This window comes from Ovis canadensis, chromosome 7, assembly GCF_042477335.2.
Source record: "Ovis canadensis isolate MfBH-ARS-UI-01 breed Bighorn chromosome 7, ARS-UI_OviCan_v2, whole genome shotgun sequence".
Taxonomy (NCBI): domain Eukaryota; kingdom Metazoa; phylum Chordata; class Mammalia; order Artiodactyla; family Bovidae; genus Ovis; species Ovis canadensis.
In genome coordinates, this window is record NC_091251.1 from 70,230,865 (window position 1) to 70,255,731 (window position 24,867).

The following is a 24,867-nucleotide window of genomic DNA, read 5'->3' on the forward strand; positions in this document are numbered from 1 at the left end:
ATCAGTGCCATATCTGTTACAAATATTTTTACCTTCTGCCTTCAAATCATTTTTTCACACTTAAGTTTTTATTTTATTGTTGTATCAGTCTTTTTTCCTTAATGATTTCTTCCTTTATGTTTCATAACAAAAACATCATTTTCCAAATAATTTACATTTCTGGAAGTTCTAATTATCCTACTGTTAAGATAATTTTAATATTATTCGGTTATTCAAAACTAGTCTTCTAAATCTGAATTTTTTAAAAGTCTATAACCAAAGCATGATGGATCTTCATGTCCTTAAGATAATCAACTAGTCAACATACCTTTCTAACAACCAGAGAAGGCTTGCAATTACAGTGAACTAACAAGGAAACTTGCTAACCTTGAAAAGTGCATCTTTCAGACTCCGTAGAGTTGTCCCAAGTTGTAAATCTTTTGCAGAACTAAACCAGTCAAGAAGGACCACATAATCCACAGTCCCCCTCTTCTTCCATGTGTCTTTAGAATCATCTGGGAGGTTTGCTTCAATCCAACTAGCAGTGACTCTGAAATGTATTAACATTTGTATTGGGGCAAAAGTAGACAAGAGGTCCTAATATACTGTTATAAGACACCAAGTTTTGTTCCACAGTCTTTATCATACCATAGCAAACGTTTTTTCTTTTTTTTTGGCCATGTCATGGGGCTTCTGGGGTTTTAATTCCCCAACCAGGGACTGAACCCAGAGCCCTTGGCAATAAAAGCAGAGTCCTAACCACTGGACCGCCAGGGAACTCCTCATATCATAGCAAAGTTTCCTTTCTAAGGTCAGACTATATGTTAAGAATAGCCTAAAATGTTTAACACCTTCACTAATGCATAATATTAAAACATATTTTAGTAATTATTAGAGGCTGAAAGAAACAGACTCATTTGACCCTTAATATTAAAAAAAGAAGTAGGGGGCAAAAAATGAAAACATAGGAACTCATCTGACTACATCTCAGTCAAATATAAATAATGGGGGACAGGGGGTAACACTTTTATATTTCAGTTCTCTTATACCTATACAGATAATTAATAAGTAACCAAGTAACAAAATGCTTATTTAACAAACACATACAGCATTTACCATGTGCCAGGTACTATTCTAAATGTTTTATTCTCATTGACTCTCACTAGATCCTCACTATACTCCTATAAAATAGGCATTATTATCCTTATAGATGGGGAAACTGAGGCACAAAGGGGTTAGTATCCAAGGTTACAGTTGCCACTAGCTCACATGTACACTCTTAATTGTTTTGCTGTGCTGCCTGCTACATCATCACCTGTGAATAATACCAAGTCTATACTAAAGCATGTTCTTCACTTCCTACTTCACTCACACAAAAGCTTAAATTCTTACCTAAAGAGCCCCAGTGCATGGCTCCTACCTCAAATCCTATTACCCGAACATCCTTATCACTGCTTAACTAACTTACTCCCCTCAGCTCCACTGCACCCTTGGCACTGCCTTGTGATTCCTGGTTTATGCAGGCATCTCCTGCCTAAGCACTCTGCTCCTACTGTCCCCTCTGTCTGGAACTCTCTTTCCTCAGGTAAGCGCATCACTCATTTCTCTTATCTCAAGGTTAGCTGAGGGATAGCTTCTCCATGAAACCTTCATGGATTAAAATGTTTAATACTCAGCCCAACATACACACTGAACACAGTCATCTCCACAGCGCTTATCAGTGGCAGATGTACATTTTAAGGTTTACTGTCTGTCTCACCTATCCTGTTAAAATATAAGCTCCACGAAGCAAAGATTTCTGTCTGTTCAGTGATTTAGCCCCAGCTCTTAGAACCACAGTCACTCAGCCCATCATGAGTGCTCAGTAAATATCTGCTGAAATGATGGAATGAATAATACAGATTTGCACCTCCAGGTAAGGAACTCCACATTATTCCTAGCAAAGCACCTAGGCATTTCAGTATTTAACTGGTGATGCTGGCAAACTGGGCAGAAACTTGTATTCTAAGCAAAACTAAATGGTTTAGATAATTTAAGAGAAAAAAATCCTGTTCCTATATTATAATGTTGGTTACCATATTTTCTAGGAAATAAGGGGAAAAAAGGAAATACAAAATACTGTTTTATAGTTAAATCCTACTTGATATACAAAGATTAGAGATTAAAAGGATGCTTGGTCAACAAAGGAGGAGGAAAACTGAAACATGATATTCTTAAGGACAATTTCTGACTCTAAGGATTATTTGCCTAAATACACTTTGTCTAAAAACTCACTAGTATTCTTCAGAACTCTAGTTTAGAAAACAATAAAATCAGTCAGTACTCCTCAAACTTCAGTCTTTCACATACCCCCTTCACAAGCTGCTACAACTCTGCTCTCCTTTGTCCACTGTGTAATGTTTTAACTATTTAATTGAAAGTGAACCTTTACTTGAATTGTTTTTAACAGGAAAGCGTATGTTCCTATATGCATGAAAAAACAGCATCATGTCCAATAAATAAAGGATAATCCTAAAAGTAAATAAAACAGATCAGTGAATTATGCTATGTTCACATAATAGATCACCAAATAGCAATGAGGATAAACAAATTACAACCGCACACAATAGTATACATGACTCACAAACATAAGGTCAAGTATAAGAAGCCAGACATTAAAGACTTTAGATTGTACAATTCCATTTATATAAACTACAAAAACAAATCTGTTGGTGCTTCCCTTGGGTGGATGGGGGATATGGGTAGCCACAGATGGGTAGCATAAGGGGGGGCCTCCTAGAATGATGGTAATGTTCTGTTTCTTGGTCCGGACACTAGCTAAATGGATGCATTCAGTTTTTGAAAACTGACTGGGCTAAGGATATTGTTACCTGTAGAGAACTCTGAGGCCTGCTCTCTGGCAAGAAGGGGATATTAACAAATACTAAAAAGGAAAGCTAGCACCAAACTGAAACATCTTTTAACTAATTCAGAAGGACTGAAACAGAAATTAAAAGGTAATCATTTTCTTAGTATGCAATTCATTGATCTTTAGTCTTGAATCTAAACTCACCTTGAGTTTCACATTAGTCAAATTCTCGCATTTTGGGAAACAGTTAAACTCAACAAAAGCCACCAGCATTCTGTTAGTATAGGTAAGACCATTGAAGATTAATCATAACTCTGTCTTTTAAAATCCTAGAAAAAATATTCATACCTACTTGATTAGACTAGGCACTCTAATCTCATTTTTTTCCTTTTTTAAAAATTCTTATTTAAAAAAATTTTTCTTCCCCCCACCCCGTTTGTCTTTCTTTCTAATCTCATTTTTAAATAGCATATTTGCAAAGCACTCTATTCTTCAGGTTGAGCAATTATAAGCCTCTGCAATGTGCTAGAAACTGTGCAAATTTTATTGCCTAACTTTAAAAATGTTTCTTTTTAAGATTCCTTAAGTTATACCATAGATTTTAACTAATCCAGTACCATAAACTAAGACCTAGATAAGTTATGTAATTTTTATAACACTCATAGTAATGAAAATAGCCACGGAACTGGAGTTTTAGCTCTGTCACTATTATAATAATAGTTTCTAATATACAGTATATTCATGCAAGTAACTTTAAATTCTTTTACAGGTTAAAGGCTTTTAAAATAGAAAGAAAGAGATTAGTAGGTCCTTACTAGTGCCAGGCACTGTGCTAAATGTATGTTTATGTAAAATCTGTCATTTAAACTTCTCAAACCTTCTCAGATATGTTCTATTATTATCCCAGTTTCACAGATGGAAACATGGGCTTAGAGAGGTTAGATTACTAGCTAGAAGTAATGAGGCTAATAAGTGACAGAATTACACAGTCTGAACACAGCCTGATTTTATAACCCATATTTTTTTCTTAATCACTTAGCTAACCTGCTACTTCTTCAAGAAAGTATTTATGTACTCTCTTACCACAGGTAATAGTATGGGGAACTTAAAAATAGAAAATAATTCAACTAGTTTATGATTTTAGTCATAAAACTAGTATCTACTAGTTTTGTAGATATGATTCACAAGCTCAAAAATAAAAAACAGGAGCAATTACTCAACAAACACCTGGGTAAAGCAGACATACAAAAGCAGTTTCATTCCTCTTCCAATAAGGCTCCAAATGCCACAGACAGGAAAAAAGAGCCAAACCGGGATGTCTTTTACACTACCCTACAGAAAGGGTAAGGTGTGCCACTGAGGAACAAAGAATGAAAAGCACCACAGGAAAAGAAAAGACTGCCACATTTAACATGGATGCTAAGCTGCAACATTTACTACTGTCCACAGTTTACCATTTTATCTAAATATATAATGACTCACCCTGGACTGATGGCTTCTTCAGGAACACTGAGAGAATCTGAAATATGGGAATCCAGATAATCCTGCATTCTCCGAGCATCCATTATAATCAAGCTGATGTTTTTATCCATCATCATTGTGTATAGCTCCTTCGCTGTGATTGCTCCTTGGAATTGACAGAGACAATATAAGTGACAAGAAGCACCCAGTTCCACGTGCTATCATATCACTGACCACACGGCAAGCATAGTTTTTCCTGGAAGTGTCGTATACTTGCTGTCCCATCACATTATTTATTACCTTTTAAACTAACTTTATATACAATTTGCTTTTGGCATTTATCAAGAAACTAGTTCAAAGCTTTGTTTATAAAGACTTAAATACCAAAACTTGCTGGTGATATTACAACTACATCTGGTGCTGGCTCTGTTGCTATATAAAATACTAATAATTTGTGTCTCATGAAAATATTCTAGTTTAAAAAATTAAGTCATTTGAGAAATGTCAACCAGAAAAAAAATTTATGGATCAAAAGTTCTTGAAAGGTTCTAAATTTTTTACAAGTCTCCTTGGGGTCTTTTGGGGGCTATCTGAAAACCTTGTAGATTTCCTAGAATAATAAGCCAAAAGTTTGTTATCTGTGTCCCACATCTGGGGTTGGTCACCTGTTTTCACTGGAACACAGCTACACTCATTTGTTTACATACTGTCTATAGCTGCTTTCATGCAAGGACCACAGGGCTCCTCAAGCATAAGATATTTAATATTGAGCCCTTTAAAATTTAGCCAAAATAAATAATCCCTATGTTGCTATTTTCCTTCCAGGTTCTACCACCTGAAGTGAAGATTAAAAAGTACTACCAGGAGGCTTAAATATGTACAGAACTATTTCATCTGTGGGAAGAACATAGTCACACTACCTCCAAAGCTAAAATTCCCAGTTGCTAATAACCATCTTACTTCCTCTTCTAACCACCAAGATCACTTTGACATCAAAACAGTCTAAAGAGTGAAAACAAACCACCAAGAAGGGTTAAATCTAAGCAGGGTGAGATACAAAAGAACATATGGATAAAAACTAATCTTAGAATGAACTGGTAACAGCTTTCAGGAAGATACCTCACTACACTCAGTTTTACTCTTTTAACTGTTATATGGCAATATTTTAAATAGATAATTTTAGTGTTACAAACAATCACTGTTGAAGTTAAATCTTTTCTGAGAGAGGAAAACTTAGGTAACTGCCTAAGTCTTATTGTTTAGGTCACACCCTTGTTCCTGGCACGTCAACACCACCTATGGACATCCAAATTACTGGTTCAGAATTTTTTTGAGGGGAATGAAAAAGGCTTTGAATAATTAAGTCTACCACTCAGAGTCATAAGTACTAACAGTTACTTATATGACATTTACTGTGTTCTAAGAGTATCACATGTATTAACTCAATCACTCCTTACAATAACCCTAAGAAATAGATGCAATTATTATCCCCATTGTATGGGCCGGGGGGGACTGAAGTAGAAAGGTGAAGTAATAAGCTCAAAGTGAAACTCAGAAGTGTGTACTCAAACCTGAGAAGTCTGACTTCTGAGACTCCAGGCTCTTAACCACTATGCTAAGGTACATCTTGGGGAAAAAAAAATGACAAGTACCAACTGTAATTCTGATGTTTTCAAATGTATATTACCAAAAATATTCCCTATGATATCTAAGTATAGACTATAGTGCATTTTCAGTACTATTGTAGAAGTTAGGAAAAATGATAGAAACTCACATACAGATGAAATGAAATGCTAAGATCTCACTGTATAAAATCTGAGATCAAAAGATCTCAATAATAACCTAAAAACTCCTTTCTGAACACACTTACCTTTCTCTGTAGTCTCATTTTTTTCACTCTTTTCACCATTTATCTATTTCATAGGGGAAAAAAAGTTTAAACTTTAATGGAAACAAAAATTTTTACAGAAAGAAAAAGTCCAACTTTAATACTTTGAAACTGAAAGCCTTCTAGGAAACGCAATGTGCAGATACTGGCATTTTATAAAAATACAGACGAACAGTAATGGCATTATCAGACTACTCTGACAACAGCTAAAACAACTAGTAACATCACATTCATATATCATTTCCTCAAAATTTTCTCCAGTTAAAGGTGAAATATAATTTCAAAGCACAAATTATTAGAGAAATTTAGTCTTTAACTTAACAAGACAGCACTTCTTATTGTGAAATAAAAACTCCATTCCCTTCAGCATCCTCCAGTATAGACTTAAAGGAAAATGAATTAATACAAAATTTTATAAATTTGTATTTCCTAACCAAAATAAAATGGGATAATTCTCTAAGGCAGTAGTCCCCAACCTTTTTGGCACCAGGGACTGGTTTCACAGAAGACAATTTTTCCATGGACCAAGGTGGGGGTATGGATGGTTTCACGATGATTCAAGTGCATTACATTTATTGTGTATTTCATTTCTGTTATTATGTCAGCTTCCACTCAGATCATCAGGCATTAGATCCCAGAGGCTGTGGACCCCTGCTCTAAAGTACTAACTTATTTTTCAGATGGGAAAATTAAGGACCCACAAGCATTTATAGATCTATTTCTGCATCACTAAAAGTAAAAAAAGAAATGTGTATTATGTGCCTCCTAATATGATATAATATAAAGTACACAGTATCACCTATAAAGCATTCTTGTCAAAAACAAACAAACAAACAAACAAACAAACTGAACCTGAATCTAACTGAGCTCTTAGGCTGAACTTCCAGCCTACAGGAAATACAGGAGACAGAGGAACAAGTTAAGTGACACAAAGAGGAAGTAATCAGATAAATCCGGAATGTGGTTCATTTTATAGAACTGATCTAGTATTAAAAAGCCAAATGCAAGAAATGAAAAATGAGGAGACTCAAGTACAGGATGCTATAGAGACTTAAGACACATTGCAACCAAAAGACAATGAGTGGACCTTGTTTGGATACTGATTCAAACCAATCAACTCTAAAAAATCATTATGAGACAAGTGGTGAGTATAAATATAGACTGGGCTTTAATTTATATCAGGGAGTTATTGTTAATTTTGTGAGGTAGGAAAACAGCACGGTAGTTATTAAGAAAAAGGTTCCTTTCTTTGAGTTGCATACCAAAATATTTAGCCTGCTATGTCGTCCAGAATTTGACTGAAGAAAGAGGTGTAGATAAAAACCATAGCAAACATTAGTTGATTATTGAAGCTGTGTTAACAGAATTTAATTGTATCCTCTTTTCAATATAAAATGGGTAAACAAAAGTAAAGAAAGATAGCCTTGCTGTTGGAAAACAGCAAAATCAAAGTTTAAAAGTTCCTTTCATATAATTATTGGGAATCTTGACTTTTTTTTATTAGCCATTTGACCTATAAATGAATATGTCTCTACAGCAGTACTGTTTATCTTACATTATGAGTTCCTAAAATCAAAAGATTGGATTTCTTCACTTCTTTTTACATGGTACCTAGCCCACTGTCAGAAGCAATTCAACTACTACTTCTTAATGAAATCAGTGATAACCCACATACAAATGATAGGTGAAAGGTACAAAATACTTAGGAAAAATTAAATTAGAAATTTTACATGAATTTCAAATGTGCTTAAGGAATTATATTTTACAAAGAATAGCTTCTGAGGAGGTTAAAGGCAAGGAGTTATAGTGATAACTGGTAGGTATCACTAACAGTTTCTGGCAAACAAATGATACAGCTGAAAAAACTACAAGTAATCGTTGAACAAAATGGAACCAGAAGAAGACAAAGAGGAAGGGGAAACTGGGACAGAGAAAAAAAGAAAAAGTAAAAGGGAAAAAATAAGAACAGAAAAAAGGTTTCATACCAAAGAAACAGTGTACCAAATCTTTCCCTAATGTAAATTACATTTATTAAAAAGGAAAGACCTTAAAGATCATCTATTTTAGACCTTCACTGGCCAAACTAAGTCCTAAAACAGTTAAGCAAGACTTGATATGGGACCCGAACTCAGATATACTGAATCACAGTTCAAATGCCCTTTCCACAACTCTAGTAAAGTCTATAATGACTGCTAAAACCTAATAATATACACAACATATTTCTGTAGAAGCATCAAAAAAAAAAATCTGGAATCAACTAAAGCTAAAATTAATTAATTCAATTTCTAGTGAAAACACATTAAATATTATCCTTATTATTTAAGAAGAAAAGACATAGTGGTATTTCAATTCTTCTTAAGCAAATCATCTGACAAAAGAACCAGTCTTTCTAGCTCACAGAATAAACCTGAAATACCTTTTGAGTTTTGTCTTTGGCATCCAGTACATTTTCCAAAGAACTTTTATCTGATGTGCTATCATCCTCTCTTTCTGCTTCCTGCTTTTTCTGTTTCTGCAGCTGCTCTTTCTCCTGTCTGTCCTTTTCTTCAAGTTTTTTCCGAACTTCAGCTTCTTCATATCTAGTTGAAAAAAGAAGTCAAGATGTCTTTTATTGGCATAATGGTGGAAAGTAAAACATATCCAGTTCCCCACTTTCAGATATTTTATGGCTGTATTCTTTCAACTGAAATTCAATTCTGCCAGGGTTGTTACAAATCACAAATCTGCCCTCTGTAGATTTATTTCAAATTGCTCAAAAAGCTTGAAAAGATACTCTATGCTCTCAAGTTGAAGTTGTTTAATATTCTTTTTGCTCTTTGCCTCTCACTAATTTCAATCCTTTGAAGATTCAAATATGCTGCAGTTTCCTTTTCAAAGGATTTACAGTCCTAAAATCCTAAAACTAACTATGAAGCCTTATTATACAATACTTCAAAATACAAAAGTACAGACAATAAATAAGTGAAAGAACCTAAAGTCCCAAAGATAGAGGAATAAAGAACATGATTATTGCTATTAGTAGTGTGATTAGGGAAATCTAGGCAATCCAAGAGTAAACAATAATGGGTAATCCCCAAATCAGAAGAAACTCTAATTCTACTTGGTTGATTAACTGGCTAAAGGATAAAGGGAATAGTGATTCTAAATGATATCATCCACCTTAACATATTTCAACCCCAAGGTTAGCAATTCTGGAAAGGACCAAGGGAACACATTAGTTGGAAAAGATAATGTCTAAGTAAAGGCTATGATGTATACAAGTATCCCTGCTTTTCCAAAGTTTTCTTTATGCCACTTCACTTTTACAAAAGACTTACATGAGTACCTGTTTTTACTAACTAAAACAAATCTGAAGATTATTTTTACTTATAGAAAAAAGGTGAAAAATGAAAAACAAGTGCTTAGCAGTTGTTTTCAGCAAGCTATTAGAGAAGTAGTGTACACTCTGGGCAGAGCTGGCACTGCCAAGCTCCCTCCCCAGGAGCTACACTAGCATCTCAGCACCAAACTGTTATAGCTTTGCACTGTGTCTGTAAGCATCTGTGTTATACCTCGATTATTTGTTTTGTGCATCTGGTAACAAGATGTCTCCTAAGGTATGGTTTCACAGAACACTTTACTTTCAGATAGCAAGGGAAAACCTGTCTAACTATAATAGGTTGGTGCTATTAATTACTCTAAGTATTGAAAATCCATTGAGAAAAAACTGAATTAAAAATAGCTCCCTTTTAATTTTGTTATTTAAAGAGTGACTAATGACTAAAAACTGAAACATATGGTGTTACAACATGTCACTGCAACATGAAGCATGTGAAAAAATTATGTTTTTCTGAAGAATCCTGTCAGAAACTTAGAAAAAAATGGACTTGAGTTATAATCTAATACACCAATGCTTATCTTAACAATGTATCAGTCTAAACATTTAAAATTTTCAGTAAAGAATATTAATGGTAACACATGAGTAAGACTTTTTCCCCAGGAACTGGAATTTATATGCATGGTCATATATAAATGAACAAATTCTAAACATTATTTTTACCTTCTAAATATTCATTTTTCTAGAGATTTCATAATAGTGTCCATACCTGAGTTTAAGGCTTTCAGAGAGTCTCTCAGCTTCTTCAATAGCTTTTTTGATGTTTGCAGGTCCAAGTATAGAATGAAAGTAGTCCTAAAATTATATGAAAACCATTTTATACTGTTAGTGCTAGCTACTGTACATAGCACTAATGCTAAAAACACAAAATCATGCTGTGTATATAAACAAAAGTTTAGATAAAAATATTATGACTGAATAAAATCCTTTTTAAAACTTTAAACCTACATTAGTACATGACTTCTCCAGTTGTTTCAAAAATATTTCTTCATATCAATAGTATGCTTAAAAGTAAGTAATTTATAACACACCTTTAAGGAGTGTAAATACTATTCTCATTGCTTATGAATAAGTGCCAAAAAGCAAACTACATATTTTAGAAACAATATATATTTTCCTACTGTTACTTAGTTTTTTTAGTCTCAGAAGCAGTAAAGCAAATTCTATACCAATCTACAGCATAACGTTTTTCTTATTTTAAACTGAGATGTTTCCTTCTGCTGCTGCTGCTGCTGCTGCTGCTAAGCTGCTTCAGTCGTGTCCGACTCTGTGCGACCCCACAGACAGCAGCCCCCAGGCTCCCCCGGCCCTGGGATTCTCCAGGCAAGAACACTGGAGTAGGTTGCCATTTCCTTCTCCAGTGCATGAAAGTGAAAAGTGAAAGTGAAGTCGCTCAGTCGTGTCTGACTCTTAGCGACCCCATGGACTGTAGCCCACCAGGCTCCTCCGTCCATGGGATTTTCCAGGCAAGAGTGCTGGAGTGGGGTGCCATCGCCTTCTCTGATGTTTCCTTCTACCTGTATTTTATACCTACCTACCTCCCAACTGGAGGTAAATCACTTTAGACATAAAACAAGTTTTACACTTGAGGAAACCATAACAAAATATCAAATGCCAGGAAATAAATCATCAACAATATAATCTACATATCTACGTTAAAACACACACACACACACACACACACACACACAGAGGTTTAGTACATAAATTATTAACAAGCATAATGATGTTTAAAAAAAAAAATCACTTCCCTAAGGGGATGTTCACTGGATCTTGCAATCAGAGATATTTTCAAATCATGGTTGGTTTGACATGACAACAGTAGAGTGAGACTCAGCTAAGTAATGGACCTAATTTGCCACAGCTTATTACTATGACTTCGCAAACAGAGCCTACTAGCACAATTCATCACAAATGATATTGTACTCAAAGTTATGGAAGAGCTGGTAGGATAAATTTGTTGATAACAACTATCATATGTCTATCTAGCCTAAAAGCAGATTGTATTTTCGTTGATTTTATTCTTCTAGATTAAATAAATAAAAGGGCATTCACTATGTAATTTTAATAAAAGTATAATTTACTCAACATTATATCAACTAAAAATTGTAGTGGAAGGGAAGTGAAATTACTTCCATTATCACAATGTTCTGACTATTGATGTACTACTTTAAGAGAAAATAAAATATAATCATTAACATTTCTCTGATAAAAACAAAATATAAAGTAAAACCAAAAAAACACTATGAGTTGCTTTGTTAATTTTTTGGTATGAACTCATTTAAAAGCCTGACTTAACACTGTTGAAATGCTGAAAAAATTATGTTTGGGCATGGCTGTTAAAAACTCCCAGAAGACATTCCCCTAATATCAATGAGGTTTCTTGTCAATACTTATCTCTCTCTGTGCTCTTAAAGGAACACAGCTCAAGTAAGTATAACATTTTTCCAATTTTTCAATAGCATTGATAATTAGCAGAATAATAAAATGTCCAATACTTATACAACTAAAAGCATCTGCTTCTTGGTTTACCTATTCCTGAACACACAAATTCAAGCAATTCTTATGCTTCCCGAACAAAATGGTTTACTATTAATAATATTTAGGATTAATTATCAAGATCACCATGGAGATGTAAAAAAATTTTGTTAAAAAGGAATAAAAATATTCTAACTGCATCTAGACTTTGCTGTACTAATATTTTCGGGATATCTGCCTTCCCTTTTTTTCAGATAACCCTAAAAAATTGTTCATAAACTGATATTTTTCAATGAGTAAATAATAAACATGTTTTCTACTAATGAACTTGCTACATTAACAAGTTTTCTCTAAATCCTGGTGTAAAACCAGTGAAAAATGTTTAAGTTTCTGAAGAAGGCTGGTCACATTACTTTCTGTCCCTTTGTATTTTAAGGATGAAAACCAGAAAATATGTAGGTACTAAAGTTAATACTTCACATACTTAAACTGCGCCAGAGAAGCTGAGCTAAATGAAACAAAAAACAGTTCTAAGACTGAAGCAGATGTGGTACCCCAGACAGGGCAAATATAAAAAACAATCCGTTACAGAAAAGCAAGAGCTGAACATCTGCAGCATATGAAGTAAAAGCTTGGGTTACTTGAGCCTCTGCAGGGAGCTTCTGAATCTGAACAAGTCCTGCCACTTTCAACTATTAATGGATACCCTCTTCAGAAATGCAACAGATACTCTGTGGAAATGGAAAAATTTCTTACTGATTAAAATTTACTCCAACCTCTTCAAGCTTCAAAAAAAAAGGTAAATACATAACCACTCCCAATCTTGTCAAAGAAAAAAAAAAGTAACCACTAAGTTAGGAAAATAAAGCAAACGTTAAGTAAGTACATAAAAAATTGGCTCTACCACAAAAGACAAAAAAGCAGACACCAATAACTACCGAAGTTCTCCAAATCTTCAAATCTTTCAGAAATATTTACTTTAGTACATACTTTTACATTTCTTTTTAAGCAGTATCTTTTTTATATTTCTGACAGAATTCAGATTTATGTTTTAATGAATAAAACATGTTTACAATAGAAATAAGCAGAATAACTGCCACCATTTATTCAATCACCCATCCAATATTTATAGAATACTTACAGTATGATAGGAATGATAATACAAGACTTATCTCTTACCACAACCCACCAAGGAGGTTCCCCTTTACAGGAACTGGGGGTGCTCAGGAAAGAAGAAGGAACTTGCTCAGGAGCCCAAAGTGAAAGAGTGCAATCCCAACCCAGGTACGTTCTACCCCAGTCTGTGATGTTTTTGTGATGCCACCAGGGTCTTCCAGCACTGGGTTCTTTTTATTATTTCATAAATAAGCCAAAGCTTTTAGTTGTGGGTAGTCCTTCATAACCCATACATATGTATTTAGCAGAGTAGCTTTTCTTCAATTTTATGTTGAGCAGAAACAACATGACTCAAAGACCCTCTGAGTAAAATGTCCATTACATAATTGTTATTTTCAGAAATCTTCCAGTGGAGTTAGGAAAAACATCAGGGATGACAGGAAGTATTAAATACATGAATTATATACTGATTCTAAGCAGCATCTTTTTAACAGATATGGTAAAAACCATCAAAGAGGATGCAAAATAGGGCTCCATCTTTATCTGAAGGTAAGTATGTTCAAGAATGTTCCAAGGGCAGGACCATTCCACCCACCTCTAGACAGGAAGATGAAGCTCCAAATGCAAGGGGCTACCTTTCCAAAGCTAGATCTAAAACCCTGTAAAGATTACTAGCATAATTTTGCTGGTGAGAAGAAACACCAGCAATCATTTGCCACCATTAAAGAAAATAGTAAAATTATCCCATCACCCACAACCAAAAGAAATTATCAGTCCCATTACTGCAGACAAAAGAAAAAAAAAGGTTATTTTGAAGAGTAGGAGAACTTTTCTTTTTATGCTTCTATAAGTCAATTTAAATGAGACAAGCTAATTCTGCCACTAGTGAATCAAAGTAAAAATCACAATATTAATTCAAGAATGGCTTGTCTACCAGGTAAGAAATCTATAAGCAGGATTTTGCTACTATTCTCTAGTAGCAAGATCATTCCTAGGTAAAGGTAGAACCATGAACACAATATTCTTCCCATTTCTTTAACCCAGTTTCTGTTTTCTTCTTTCGTTTGTTTCTGGTGTGATAAAAATGCAACCATCTTCTCCAGCAACACTTATCCCAGCCAAAAATTCTCTTTACCCACTAACACCTCTCCCACCATCCCTCCTGGTGCTTCAGCAAATTGAAAGAAAGGCACCTGGCTCAAAGGACTGAAAATAATAAATATATAAAAATTTTGCAAGCTGAGACCTTTAATATGGCTATGATGTCAATTAAATACAAGAACTATCACATAAAAATAAGTGACTAAACCCTGACTCTTGAAAAAGTACAACAGTCACATATTTCTTATTTAATGCATGAGTAACTGAATCCTTCCATTTGACCTGGCAATAATTACAACAGAAAACTAACTTTGAGTCTGTATGTTGCTATAAACTTGTTCTAATCCAAAGCAAATGAAGTATGTATACAGTGTGAGTATGTACACACACACACACACACACACACACATAAATTTGCAAATAATTAAAGTAAATCTTTAGTTAGCTTTTTCTGCTTGCAGAAGAATTTGAATTCGCTGCTAAATTTCAGGGTTAGTTAAAAATTTTAAAGGTCAACAGCTCCAACGTGTAACAATAACTTAGCAAATAAAAGCTTAGATATAAAGGGTACCTGCTGTTGCTTGAAATCAGGCCTTTTTTTGATAAGATTATAAACAGTCACATATTTCATATATAGCACATAGGCCCTTTCCTCATCACGATCTAATCTGCTTTCTTCTGCAGTCTTGAAGATCTTCAGGGCACTCTGTACATAACTTAAAATCAGAGGAAAAAATAATTATAACACTTGACATCTGGGAGGAAAAAGACATGTATAAAGTCTACAGAGAATCTCAATACATTTCATAATTTAGACTGCACTACTTCAGAATTGATACAAAGTTAGATATAAGTTTGGATACAACATGAAAATTTCCCTTATGCTACAATTAAATACTTAACATTTCCTAAATTGTTTGTATGTCACCAAACTGTTCAAAATGCACCTAAGACTAGTTTTTAAAAGATTTACTACAAAAGATAATCCTGAGGCAAATAGTCCTCCAGCATGCATATAATAGTTATACCCTACAATTAAAGAACAGAGCTGTATACTACTCATATTGAAGTAGGGGAGATAAAATAGTTACTATTTTAAAGTTAAATACTTTTCAATTCTCCTTACTCTTTTCTAATTAACCATGATGTAAAATTCTCCGCACCCAAGAAACTAGAGCCAGGAAAGGGGACATGAGTTTAATCTTTTAGAGTTTTCTACCAATAACTGAATGATTCACTGGCCCTAAAAGGAAAAGATATTTAAAGTCTAAAAACATGTCATCTTAAAACTCCACTTCAATAAAATAATTTGAAGATTCTATGGCATTCATTCTAAGGACATTTTCCTGATTTAACAGTCCTCAGAAAGCAAATTAATAAAACAAACATTTCTACAAGAGGAATTCATTCACTTACAACTAAAGTTTCACCAATCAAGTTATAGTACCAATGCTTATATACAATATGCTTTATCAATAATTTATTTCTACAACGCAGTGCATCCTGTTTTCTATATTTTTCAAACTATGCTCTAAGACTGAGACATGGATTAATGATGAAGTTGGTCAGGTGAAGGAATTAGAAAACCACAGAAAGGAACAGGGGCCAAAGCAGTCTTTAAGACTGAAGGTAGTCCTACACAAGGACAATCTCAGTCAGTGTGTATGCCCTCTCAAGCATAGCACTGAAGTCCTAGACTAGAGGCAAACCAAACCGAAGCTTAGTAAGGAGATTCTCTAAGAGTTTAGGAGTGGGTGCAATAGCCCGTAGGTTTTTCCAAATTTCTTTTCACTATGATGCATGTAAATCTCATGGGCCCATACATACCAGATCCAGCTGAGATGGCTGCAATGCCTGTGTGGGTCCAAAGAACCAGCCACACATCCTAAAAGGATTCTAGCATCCGCTAGACTAGTACTATGACATTATAAGAATATGAGTTGTGGTGGTACATTTAGGAAGTTCTTCCAAGATACCACTTCCTGTGGGGTCAGGGTAATCCTAGAGCTAAAGCAGACATTGCTAAAACAGATTTATCTATTTTAAGATTAGATGAAGCTCTCTGAGAAAGCTTCAAGGTGGCTTTATCATTCCCACTATTTCCTATTCGAAAATCATTCCAAGCGAGTTTAACAGAGCTACTTTCTCTATCACCCCATCAACACCAACTTGGCTCAAGAAGTAGGCCAGTCACTCTCTCATTCTTCCTACCCCTTCCCCACCCAAAAATCTTTTTGAAAGCCCATATTATCTTTAGTAATCTTTAAGAGCATCAGTTCATTCTAGAATTTTCTTTCCTGATCTTCTTTAAAGTTCTTACTATTCTGTCTTCATCCATGTTTTCTTGATATTTTCTTCCCATCTTGTTCATTTCCTCTAGAAAATGACTTATAAAGATGTCCCAGTGCAATCACAGGTTTAAGATGCCTCTTCACAGGTTCATTTAGAATCATATATATATTATTTTTTAGAGCCTTACATTTATCTCCAGTCACAGAACACGTGTTTTCATTTCCCCCAATTTCTAAAATCTGACTGCCTCAAGTGTAGGATGTAAGGCTGGCAAACCCACCTTTCTTTCTGAAACTCTCTCAACTCTGTAATAATATAATTGCTGCTGCTGCTGCTAAGTCGCTTCAGTCATGTCCGACTCTGTGCAACCCCAGAGACGGCAGCCCACCAAGCTCCCCCGTCCCTGGGATTCTCCAAGCAAGAACACTGGAGTGGGTTGCCATTTCCTTCTCCAAATAATATAGTTACATACGTCCAAATCGCCTCCTTTGGTGGTCAAAATAAACTCAGAAGAAAAGTTCCCCTACTGCCTCCTGTTCTTTACCAGAGATAAAACTATCAACAAGTTAACAATTTTAGTGATATCCTATCTTAAGCTAAATAACTTCCAGTAAATATCAAAATACCCAGACTTCTCCCTCTCTACTATATTTTATCTCAGGGCAAATTCAGGAAGGTATCATCTCTAGCCTCTACTACAACATACAGTCGACTTCAACATAAACAGACCACATGTCCTCAAAGACAGAAACACAAAAAATAAATCATTATGTTAAAAGTTCATGTCAAATTGGCACAAATACTGCGCTGAATATGGCATAAAAATACATATTTCTTTTTTTTAAATCAAAGAAAGACTATGCTAGAACCATATTTAATATGTGAGATACACAAGAATAAAAATGATCTTCAATTAAGTATGTTTATACTATTGCAAAGACATTAACTGTGGCTGAATGAGGTTTGTAGAATCCTTGCAGACTTTACCTCTTAAACTTACGATGTGATATATTTGTCCAGAGAACAGATAATATGCATATTAGCAGAATATGTATGTATGTATATTACCAAGATAAAATTAAGAACTTCTCTAACTCACTTAATAAAATGGAAATAAATTAAAAGTTAATAGCTATCCCCCACGTTTCATAAAGTTACTTTATATCACTCTGCTTTTACAGAAGACCTAACTCAATATCTCTTTTTCAGGAATGGAAAGAAATTCGAAGGGGATTTTTGCGTTCATGAAGAAAAGATAATTGTTTCCTTTCTTTAAACCATTTTAGCTTACCAAACACTTCATAGAACACTCTAATTTTCAGTAACAGATGATAACTGAGTATGACTCAAACTAGCAAAGTATACATACTTCTTAGTGCTTATTTTCTCTGGTTTAACTTCTGTCTTCTTATTGAGGTCTTTTAGTGAAGAACTGAGGTAGAGTTCTTTAGGAACTGAAGCCACGGCAGGCATGATGAATAATCTTTACTCTTCCACTTCTGCAATGAATGGTGTACTTCATTAAAAGGAGTTCTTTTCTGAAACAATGAACACATATAATCCTAAATCTACCCACAGATGAATGGATGAAGAAGATATGGTATATATAAACAATGGAATACTACTCAGCCATTAAAAGAATGAAACAATGCCATTTGTAGCAACATGAATGCAACTAGAGACTATTATACTAAGTGAAGTAAGTCGAAAGAGAAAGACAAATATATGATATCACTTACGTGCAGAATCTAAAATATGGCACAATAGAACCTATCTAAAAAACAGAAACAGATTCATAGACATAAAGAATAGACTTGCAATTGTGGCGGGGAAGGCACAGTAGAGAGGAGGGTCAGAGGAGAGGGATGGACTGGGAGTTTGGGGTTGGTGGGTTGTAAACTATTACATTTTGATAGGTAAACAACAGGTCCTAATGCAAAGCACAGGGAACTAAATTCAATATTCTGTGATAAACCGTAACAGAAAAAATATATACAATGATGTATAATATATATATGTATAACTGAGTGAGTCACTTTGCTGTATAGCAGAGCTTGGCACAACAACTGTAAATCAATTTATACTTCAATTAAAAAAGAGATAAATTTTTCCCTATCACTCATTTCCACAATCTTAATGCTCTTCATTCTATCAGTTTACTAGTATTAGCTGAATGGACATCAATGAACACTGACTCCTATGATGCTGAGTAAGGTACAACTTAAAGGGGGAAAGGCTTCTGCTCACCTATGTGAAACTCCAAAAGTACCCAAATTTGCTTTGATTCTAGTCACATTTTATATTAAATATTAATGCTTTCTCATTTCTTGATACTCATCCCTACCAACCTTGTGCCAATAATAATCTACTCTTATTCACCAAACCTAGCTATTTTTCTCTAAAAGTCAGTTATAAATTTTTGATTTTTTCCATCTATACCATCTCTATGCATCCACAAACACAGATTTAATCAAGCACTTGAATTAGTAGCTCAGATCTATGCATTTAAAAACAAAGATCTCATACGTAAACATTTTCTACTCTGCACCCCCCCACCTCCATGAGTTCCGTGTCTAAACCTATCAGTGATAGGGGAGAAAAAGCTCTGAACCACACCGTGACTCCCAAATGGATTAATCAACATTAAATACATCCTTCTCGTTAGGTATCTAAGTCATCAACAATGCATCTCCAGGGGAACACATGTAAATCCATGGCTGATTCATATCAATGTATGGCAAAAACCACTACAATACTGTCAAGTAATTAGCCTCCAACTAAAATAAATAAATTTTTAAAAATTTTTAAAAAAGGAAAAAAAAATAGAGTGACACCACCAGAAAGCAAAATAAATAAACCAAAAAAAAAAGCCATGCATCACCAAAACAGCGAAGAGCATCCAATAGAGAAAGAATGCGACAGGGACCCTGGATGGCCAGATAACAACAATGAGTGCCTTGCCTTCTAGGGAGCATGATGCTGCATGTTAGATTCACCATATGGCATGGCCCCTGATCGCCCAAGACGAACAGTTTACCTGGGGAACATTCCCTAACCCACTATGCTCAACACCTCCTCAATCTCTGCTTATGCCCCTAAAGCTCAGTGAAAAAGCATGAATACATACAACATGACACCTTTTGTATGAAGTTTTAAAACAAACTAAAACTAGCAACATATTGCTTCAGGATAAAAATCAGATAAACCTATAAATAAAGGTAGGAACAGTAAACATAAAATTCTATTTCTGGAAATGTGAAGGCTATAATGCACACACGGAGCTTCAGGGGTATCAGTAAAGTAAGGTCTTATTTCTCAAGTTGGGTGGTATATTCACAGATGATCATTTTATGTATGTATTTATTTAAGTATAATTGATTTATAATATTATATACTACAGGTGTACAATACAGTGATTCACAATTTTTAAAGGTTATATTCCATTTATAGTTACTACAAAATATTGGCTATATACATCCTGTAGCTTATTTTACATATAATAGTTGGTGTGCTGTGCTAAGTCACTTCAGTCACATCCAACTCTTTGTGACCTCATGGACTGTAAGCCACCAGCCTCCTCTGCCCATGAGATTCTCCAGGCAAGGATACTGAAGTGGGTTGCCATGCCCTGCTCCAGGGAATCCTCCCAATCCAGGGATAGAACCTGAGTCTCTTATGTTTCCCGAATTGGCAGGTTGGTTCTCTTACTACTAGTGCCACCTGGGAAGCCCATAATATTTGGTACAGATGATCATTTTATTATCAGGCTTTTATAGCATATAAAATAACATCTAATGTACTTAATATTTAAAAACTTTTAAAGCAACTATATTAATATTCTATTAACAATGCAAATATGAATAAAATATCCAGCTGTACAAAAATATGAAAAGAATACTCAGACAGATGTAAGTTAAGAAGTTATGGGTAAAACAAGTAAATGTAAAGTTTATGTTTCTAAGTACTCATTAAAAAAACAAAACAGATTGGGAATAGAGTCTGGTATATATAACATCATCGAACACAGCTTCCATACAGTGTTATGAGTGGAAGCAAGAGCACAGCATTAAGGAACAAAGAAATGGAAGTAGACTGTAGATAACTTTTTTAAAATGGCAATGAGAAGGAAAATGATGGGATAGAGCAGTGCTTCAGAAACATAATTTCTTCTGAAACATAAGCAACAGTTGAGGAATAATACTTCTGACTAAGGAAAAGCACACTAAGGCCAAGAAACTAAGTTTCCTGGAAGGTGCTTAAGGAAACCTGAGGCCTTAGTGATGCTACAACAGAAGGTGATTGAGAGCAAGGAATGTTGGAGCTTGGACTATTCAGGAAGGCGAGAGGACAGAAGAGGGTTCCCTGGTAGCTCAGCTGGTAAAGAATAGCCTGCAATGTAGGAGACCCCGGTTCAATTCCTGGGTCAGGAAGATTCCCTGGAGAAGGGATAGGCTACCCACTCCAGTATTCTTGGGCTTCCCTAGTGGCTCAGATGGTAAAGAATCTGCCTGCAATACAGGAGTCCTGGATTTGATCCCTGGGTTGGGAAGATACCCTGGAGGAGGGCATGGCAACCCACTCTAGTATTTTTGCCTGGAGAATCCCCATGGACAGAGGAGCCTGGTGGGCTACAGTCCATAGAAGGTTGCAAAGAGTTGGACATGACTGAGCAACTAAACACAGCAGAGGACAGAAAGTTAAGGGTAATAAAACTTATCCTGACTTTTCTACCCCCACCTAGCTCAGCTAGGATTTTAAGCTTACTTAATCATAAGAAACATTTGCTCCCCCCGATATAGGCTAACTCTTAAAATATAATTTCCAAAAAGCCCAATGATTTTTCACTGGTAACACTAAGTGTACTAAGACAAGGATTAACGCCAGAGATGGACAGAGTCACTTGGCACCAGTCTGATAGTATCTGTTTTTCCAACTCTATCCTTTTTCTGGGTCATTAAGTATTAGTGGTCTAACCACAGAACACACATTCAAAAAGTCAGGTAGAGTCTATTTTGTCAATTCCTGACAATCAAGTTTCTTGGTTGGGAAAAAGAGCTATTTATTTGAACCTTCGAAGTTGAATGCCGAGAATATGTCTCAGTCAAATCTGTTTCTCATGATTACCTTAAAAGCTAGGATCTTTGAAAGACAAACAATATAAAAATGTATATGCTACCTAGGCAACTTAAAATAATAAACCATTAGCTATTTCAAAGTTAAATTCAATTTGAACATTCACAGATATTCTACCAAGGAAGACATTCTGCTCCCAGGAACCCAAAAATTATATGCAATCCATTTCCTCACAAAGTTTAAAAACTAATGTGAAAGAGAAAATATGTAAGCAGTGTTAATACAACATGTAATCATAAGCATCAAATTATAAAGTATAAATAATGTACAATAAGAAAAATTAAGAAAATCAAGTATAACTACAGGGATCTTAGGAGGCATCAAGCAAGGGATTTATGTGAGTCTTGGTGAGAGAAGGCTTTTTGATAGATGAGAAAGAGTATGAGGAAAAAGCCAAAAAAGTAACGAACATCTTTGGGAACTAGCCAGGATAGACAATGAACAAGGATTTGCTAGTTAGATTATATTCTTTGCAGCCAAAGATGGAGAAGCACTATACAGTCAGCAAAAACAAGACCGGGAACGGACTGTGGCTCAGATCAGGAACTCCTTATTGCCAAATTCAGACTTAAATTGAAGAAAGTGGAGAAAACCACTAGACCATTCAGGTAAGACCTAAATCAAATCCCTTATGACTATACAGTGGAAGTGAGAAATAGATTTAAGGGACTAGATCTGATAGACAGAGTGCCTGATGAACTATGGATGGAGGTTCATGACACTGTACAGGAGGTAAGAATTAAGACTATCCCCAGGAAAAAGAAATGCAAAAAAGCAAAATGGCTGTCTGAGGAGGCCTTACAAATAGCTGTGAAAAGAAGGGAAGCAAAAAGCAAAAGAGAAAAGGAAAGATATACCCATTTGAATGCAGAGTTCCAAAGAACAGCAAGGAGAGATAAGAAAGCCTTCCTCAATGATCAATACAAAGAAATAGAGGAAAACAATAGAATCGGAAAGACTAGAGATCTCTTCTTCAAGAAAATCAGAGATACCAAGGGAACATTTCATGCAAAGATAGGCTCGATAAAGGACAGAAATGGTATGGACCTAACAGAAGCAGAAGATATTAAGAAGAGGTAGCAAGAATACACAGAAGAACTGTACAAAAAAGATCATCATGACCCAGATAATCACGATGGTGTGATCACTCATCTAGGGCCAGACATCCTGGAATGTGAAGTCAAGTGGGCCTTAGGAAGCATCACTACAAACAAAGCTAGTGGAGGAGATGGAATTCCAGTTGAGCTATTTTATTTTATTTTATTTTTTTTTTTTAAATTTATTTCTTTATTATGTGTTTTCAGCAGCACTGGGTCTTTGTTGCTGCATGTACACCCGCTTTCTCTAGTTGCCGTACTCAGGGGTTACTCTCCAGCTGTGGTGCTCAGCTTCTCACTGCCTGTGGTTTCTCGTGTTGCAGAGCGTAAGATCCAGGGCACGTGGGCTCAGCACTGTGGTGCACAGGCTCAGCCACTCTGCGACATGTGGAATCTTCCCAGATCAGGGATCGAACCCATGTCCCCTACATTGGCAGGTAGATTCTTTACCACTGAGCCACCAGGGAAGTCCCAGTTGAGCTATTTTAAATCCTCAAAGATGATGCTATAAAAGTGCTTCACTCAATATGCCAGCAAATTTGGAAAACTCAGCAGTGGCCACAGGACTGGAAAAGGTCAGTTTTCATTCCAGTCCCAAAGAAAGGCAATGCCAAAGAATGCTCAAACTGCCACACAATTGCACTCATCTCACACGCTAGTAAAGTAAAGCTCAAAATTCTCCAACCCAGGCTTCCGCAATATGTGAACTTCCAGATGTTCAAGCTGGTTTTAGAACAGGCAGAGGAATCAAAGATCAAATCGCCAGCATCTGCTGGATCGTCGAAAAAGCAAGAGAGTTCCAGAAAAACATCTATTTCTGTTTTATTGACTATGCCAAAGCCTTTCTGTGGATCACAATAAACTGGAAAATTCTGAAAGAGACGGGAATATCAGACCACCTGACCTGCCTCTTGAGAAACCTATATGCAGGTTAGGAAGCAACAGTTAGAACTGGACGTGGAAGAACAGATTGGTTCCAAATAGGAAAAGGAGTGTATCAAGGCTGTATATTGTCACCCTGCTTGTGTAACTTATATGCAGAGTACATCATGAGAAATGCTGGGCTGGAAGAAGCACAAGCTGGAATCAAAAGTGCCGGGAAAATATCAATAACCTCAGATATGCAGATGACACCACCCTAATGGCGGAAAGTGAAAAAGAACTAAAGAGCCTCTAAATGAAAGTGAAAGAGGAGAGTGAAAAAGTTGGCTTAAACCTCAACATTCAGAAGACTAAGATCATGGCATCTGGTCCTATCACTTCATGGCAAATAGACGGGGAAACAGTGGACACAGTGTCAGACTTTATTTTTCTGGGCTCCAAAATCACTGCAGATGGTGACTGCAGCTGTGAAATTAAAAGACGCTTACTCCTTGGAAGAAAAGTTATGACCAACCTAGATAGCATATTCAAAAGCAGAGACATTACTTTGCCAACAAAGGTCCATCTAGTCAAGGCTATAGTTTTTCCAGTAGTCATGCATGGATGTGAGAGTTGGACTATAAAGAGAGCTGAGTGCTGAAGAACTGATGCTTTTGAACTGTGGTGTTGGAGAAGACTCCTGAGAGTCCCTTGGACTGCAAGGAGATCCAACCAGTCCATCCTAAAAGAGATCAGTCCTGGGTGTTCATTGGAAGGACTGATGTTGAAGCTGAAACTCCAATACTTTGGCCATCTGATGCGAAGAGCTGACTCATTTAAAAGACCCTGAATCTGGGAGAGATTGAGGGCAGGAGGAGAAGGGGAAGACAGAGGATGAGATGGTTGGATGGCATCACCGACTCGATGGACATGGGTTTGGGTGGACTCCAGGAGTTGGTGATAGACAGGGAGGCCTGGCGTGCTGCGGTTCATGGAGTTGCAAAGAGTTGGACATGATCGAGCAACTGAACTGAACTGAAGGCCTGAAAAAGTCTAGAAACATATAAATGGAAGGCTGTGAATGTCACGTTAAAGCATTTACTTTTTTTCTAAAGGTAACAGAGAGCCATAGCAAGGATCTAAGAACAGTAATATGATCCAAACTAACAGTACAAGGTTAGGTTTTAAAAGACTAGAGATAAGGAAGACATTAGTTACACATTATAATGATCCTAAG

General features: G+C 35.7%; 1 protein-coding gene across 4 annotated transcripts in view; it reads right to left on the bottom strand.

Annotated features, from left to right (window-relative positions):
- USP8 (ubiquitin specific peptidase 8) overlaps positions 1-24,867 on the bottom strand; it is a 51,132-nt gene that overhangs the window by 18,228 nt on the left and 8,037 nt on the right. For 2 of the 4 annotated variants that reach the window (XM_069596536.1, XM_069596537.1), the window contains 7 exons: positions 17,909-18,038; positions 14,819-14,963; positions 10,262-10,347; positions 8,593-8,755; positions 6,159-6,201; positions 4,310-4,454; positions 367-529 (listed from right to left, as the gene is read on the bottom strand). In XM_069596536.1, coding sequence (XP_069452637.1) covers positions 367-529; positions 4,310-4,454; positions 6,159-6,201; positions 8,593-8,755; positions 10,262-10,347; positions 14,819-14,963; positions 17,909-18,012 — 849 coding nt within the window. In that variant the 5' untranslated portion in view covers positions 18,013-18,038. Of the gene's footprint in view, positions 1-366; positions 530-4,309; positions 4,455-6,158; positions 6,202-8,592; positions 8,756-10,261; positions 10,348-14,818; positions 14,964-17,908; positions 18,078-24,867 lie in introns of all 4 variants that reach the window. The other 2 variants (XM_069596538.1, XM_069596539.1) reach the window with 1 other exon arrangement.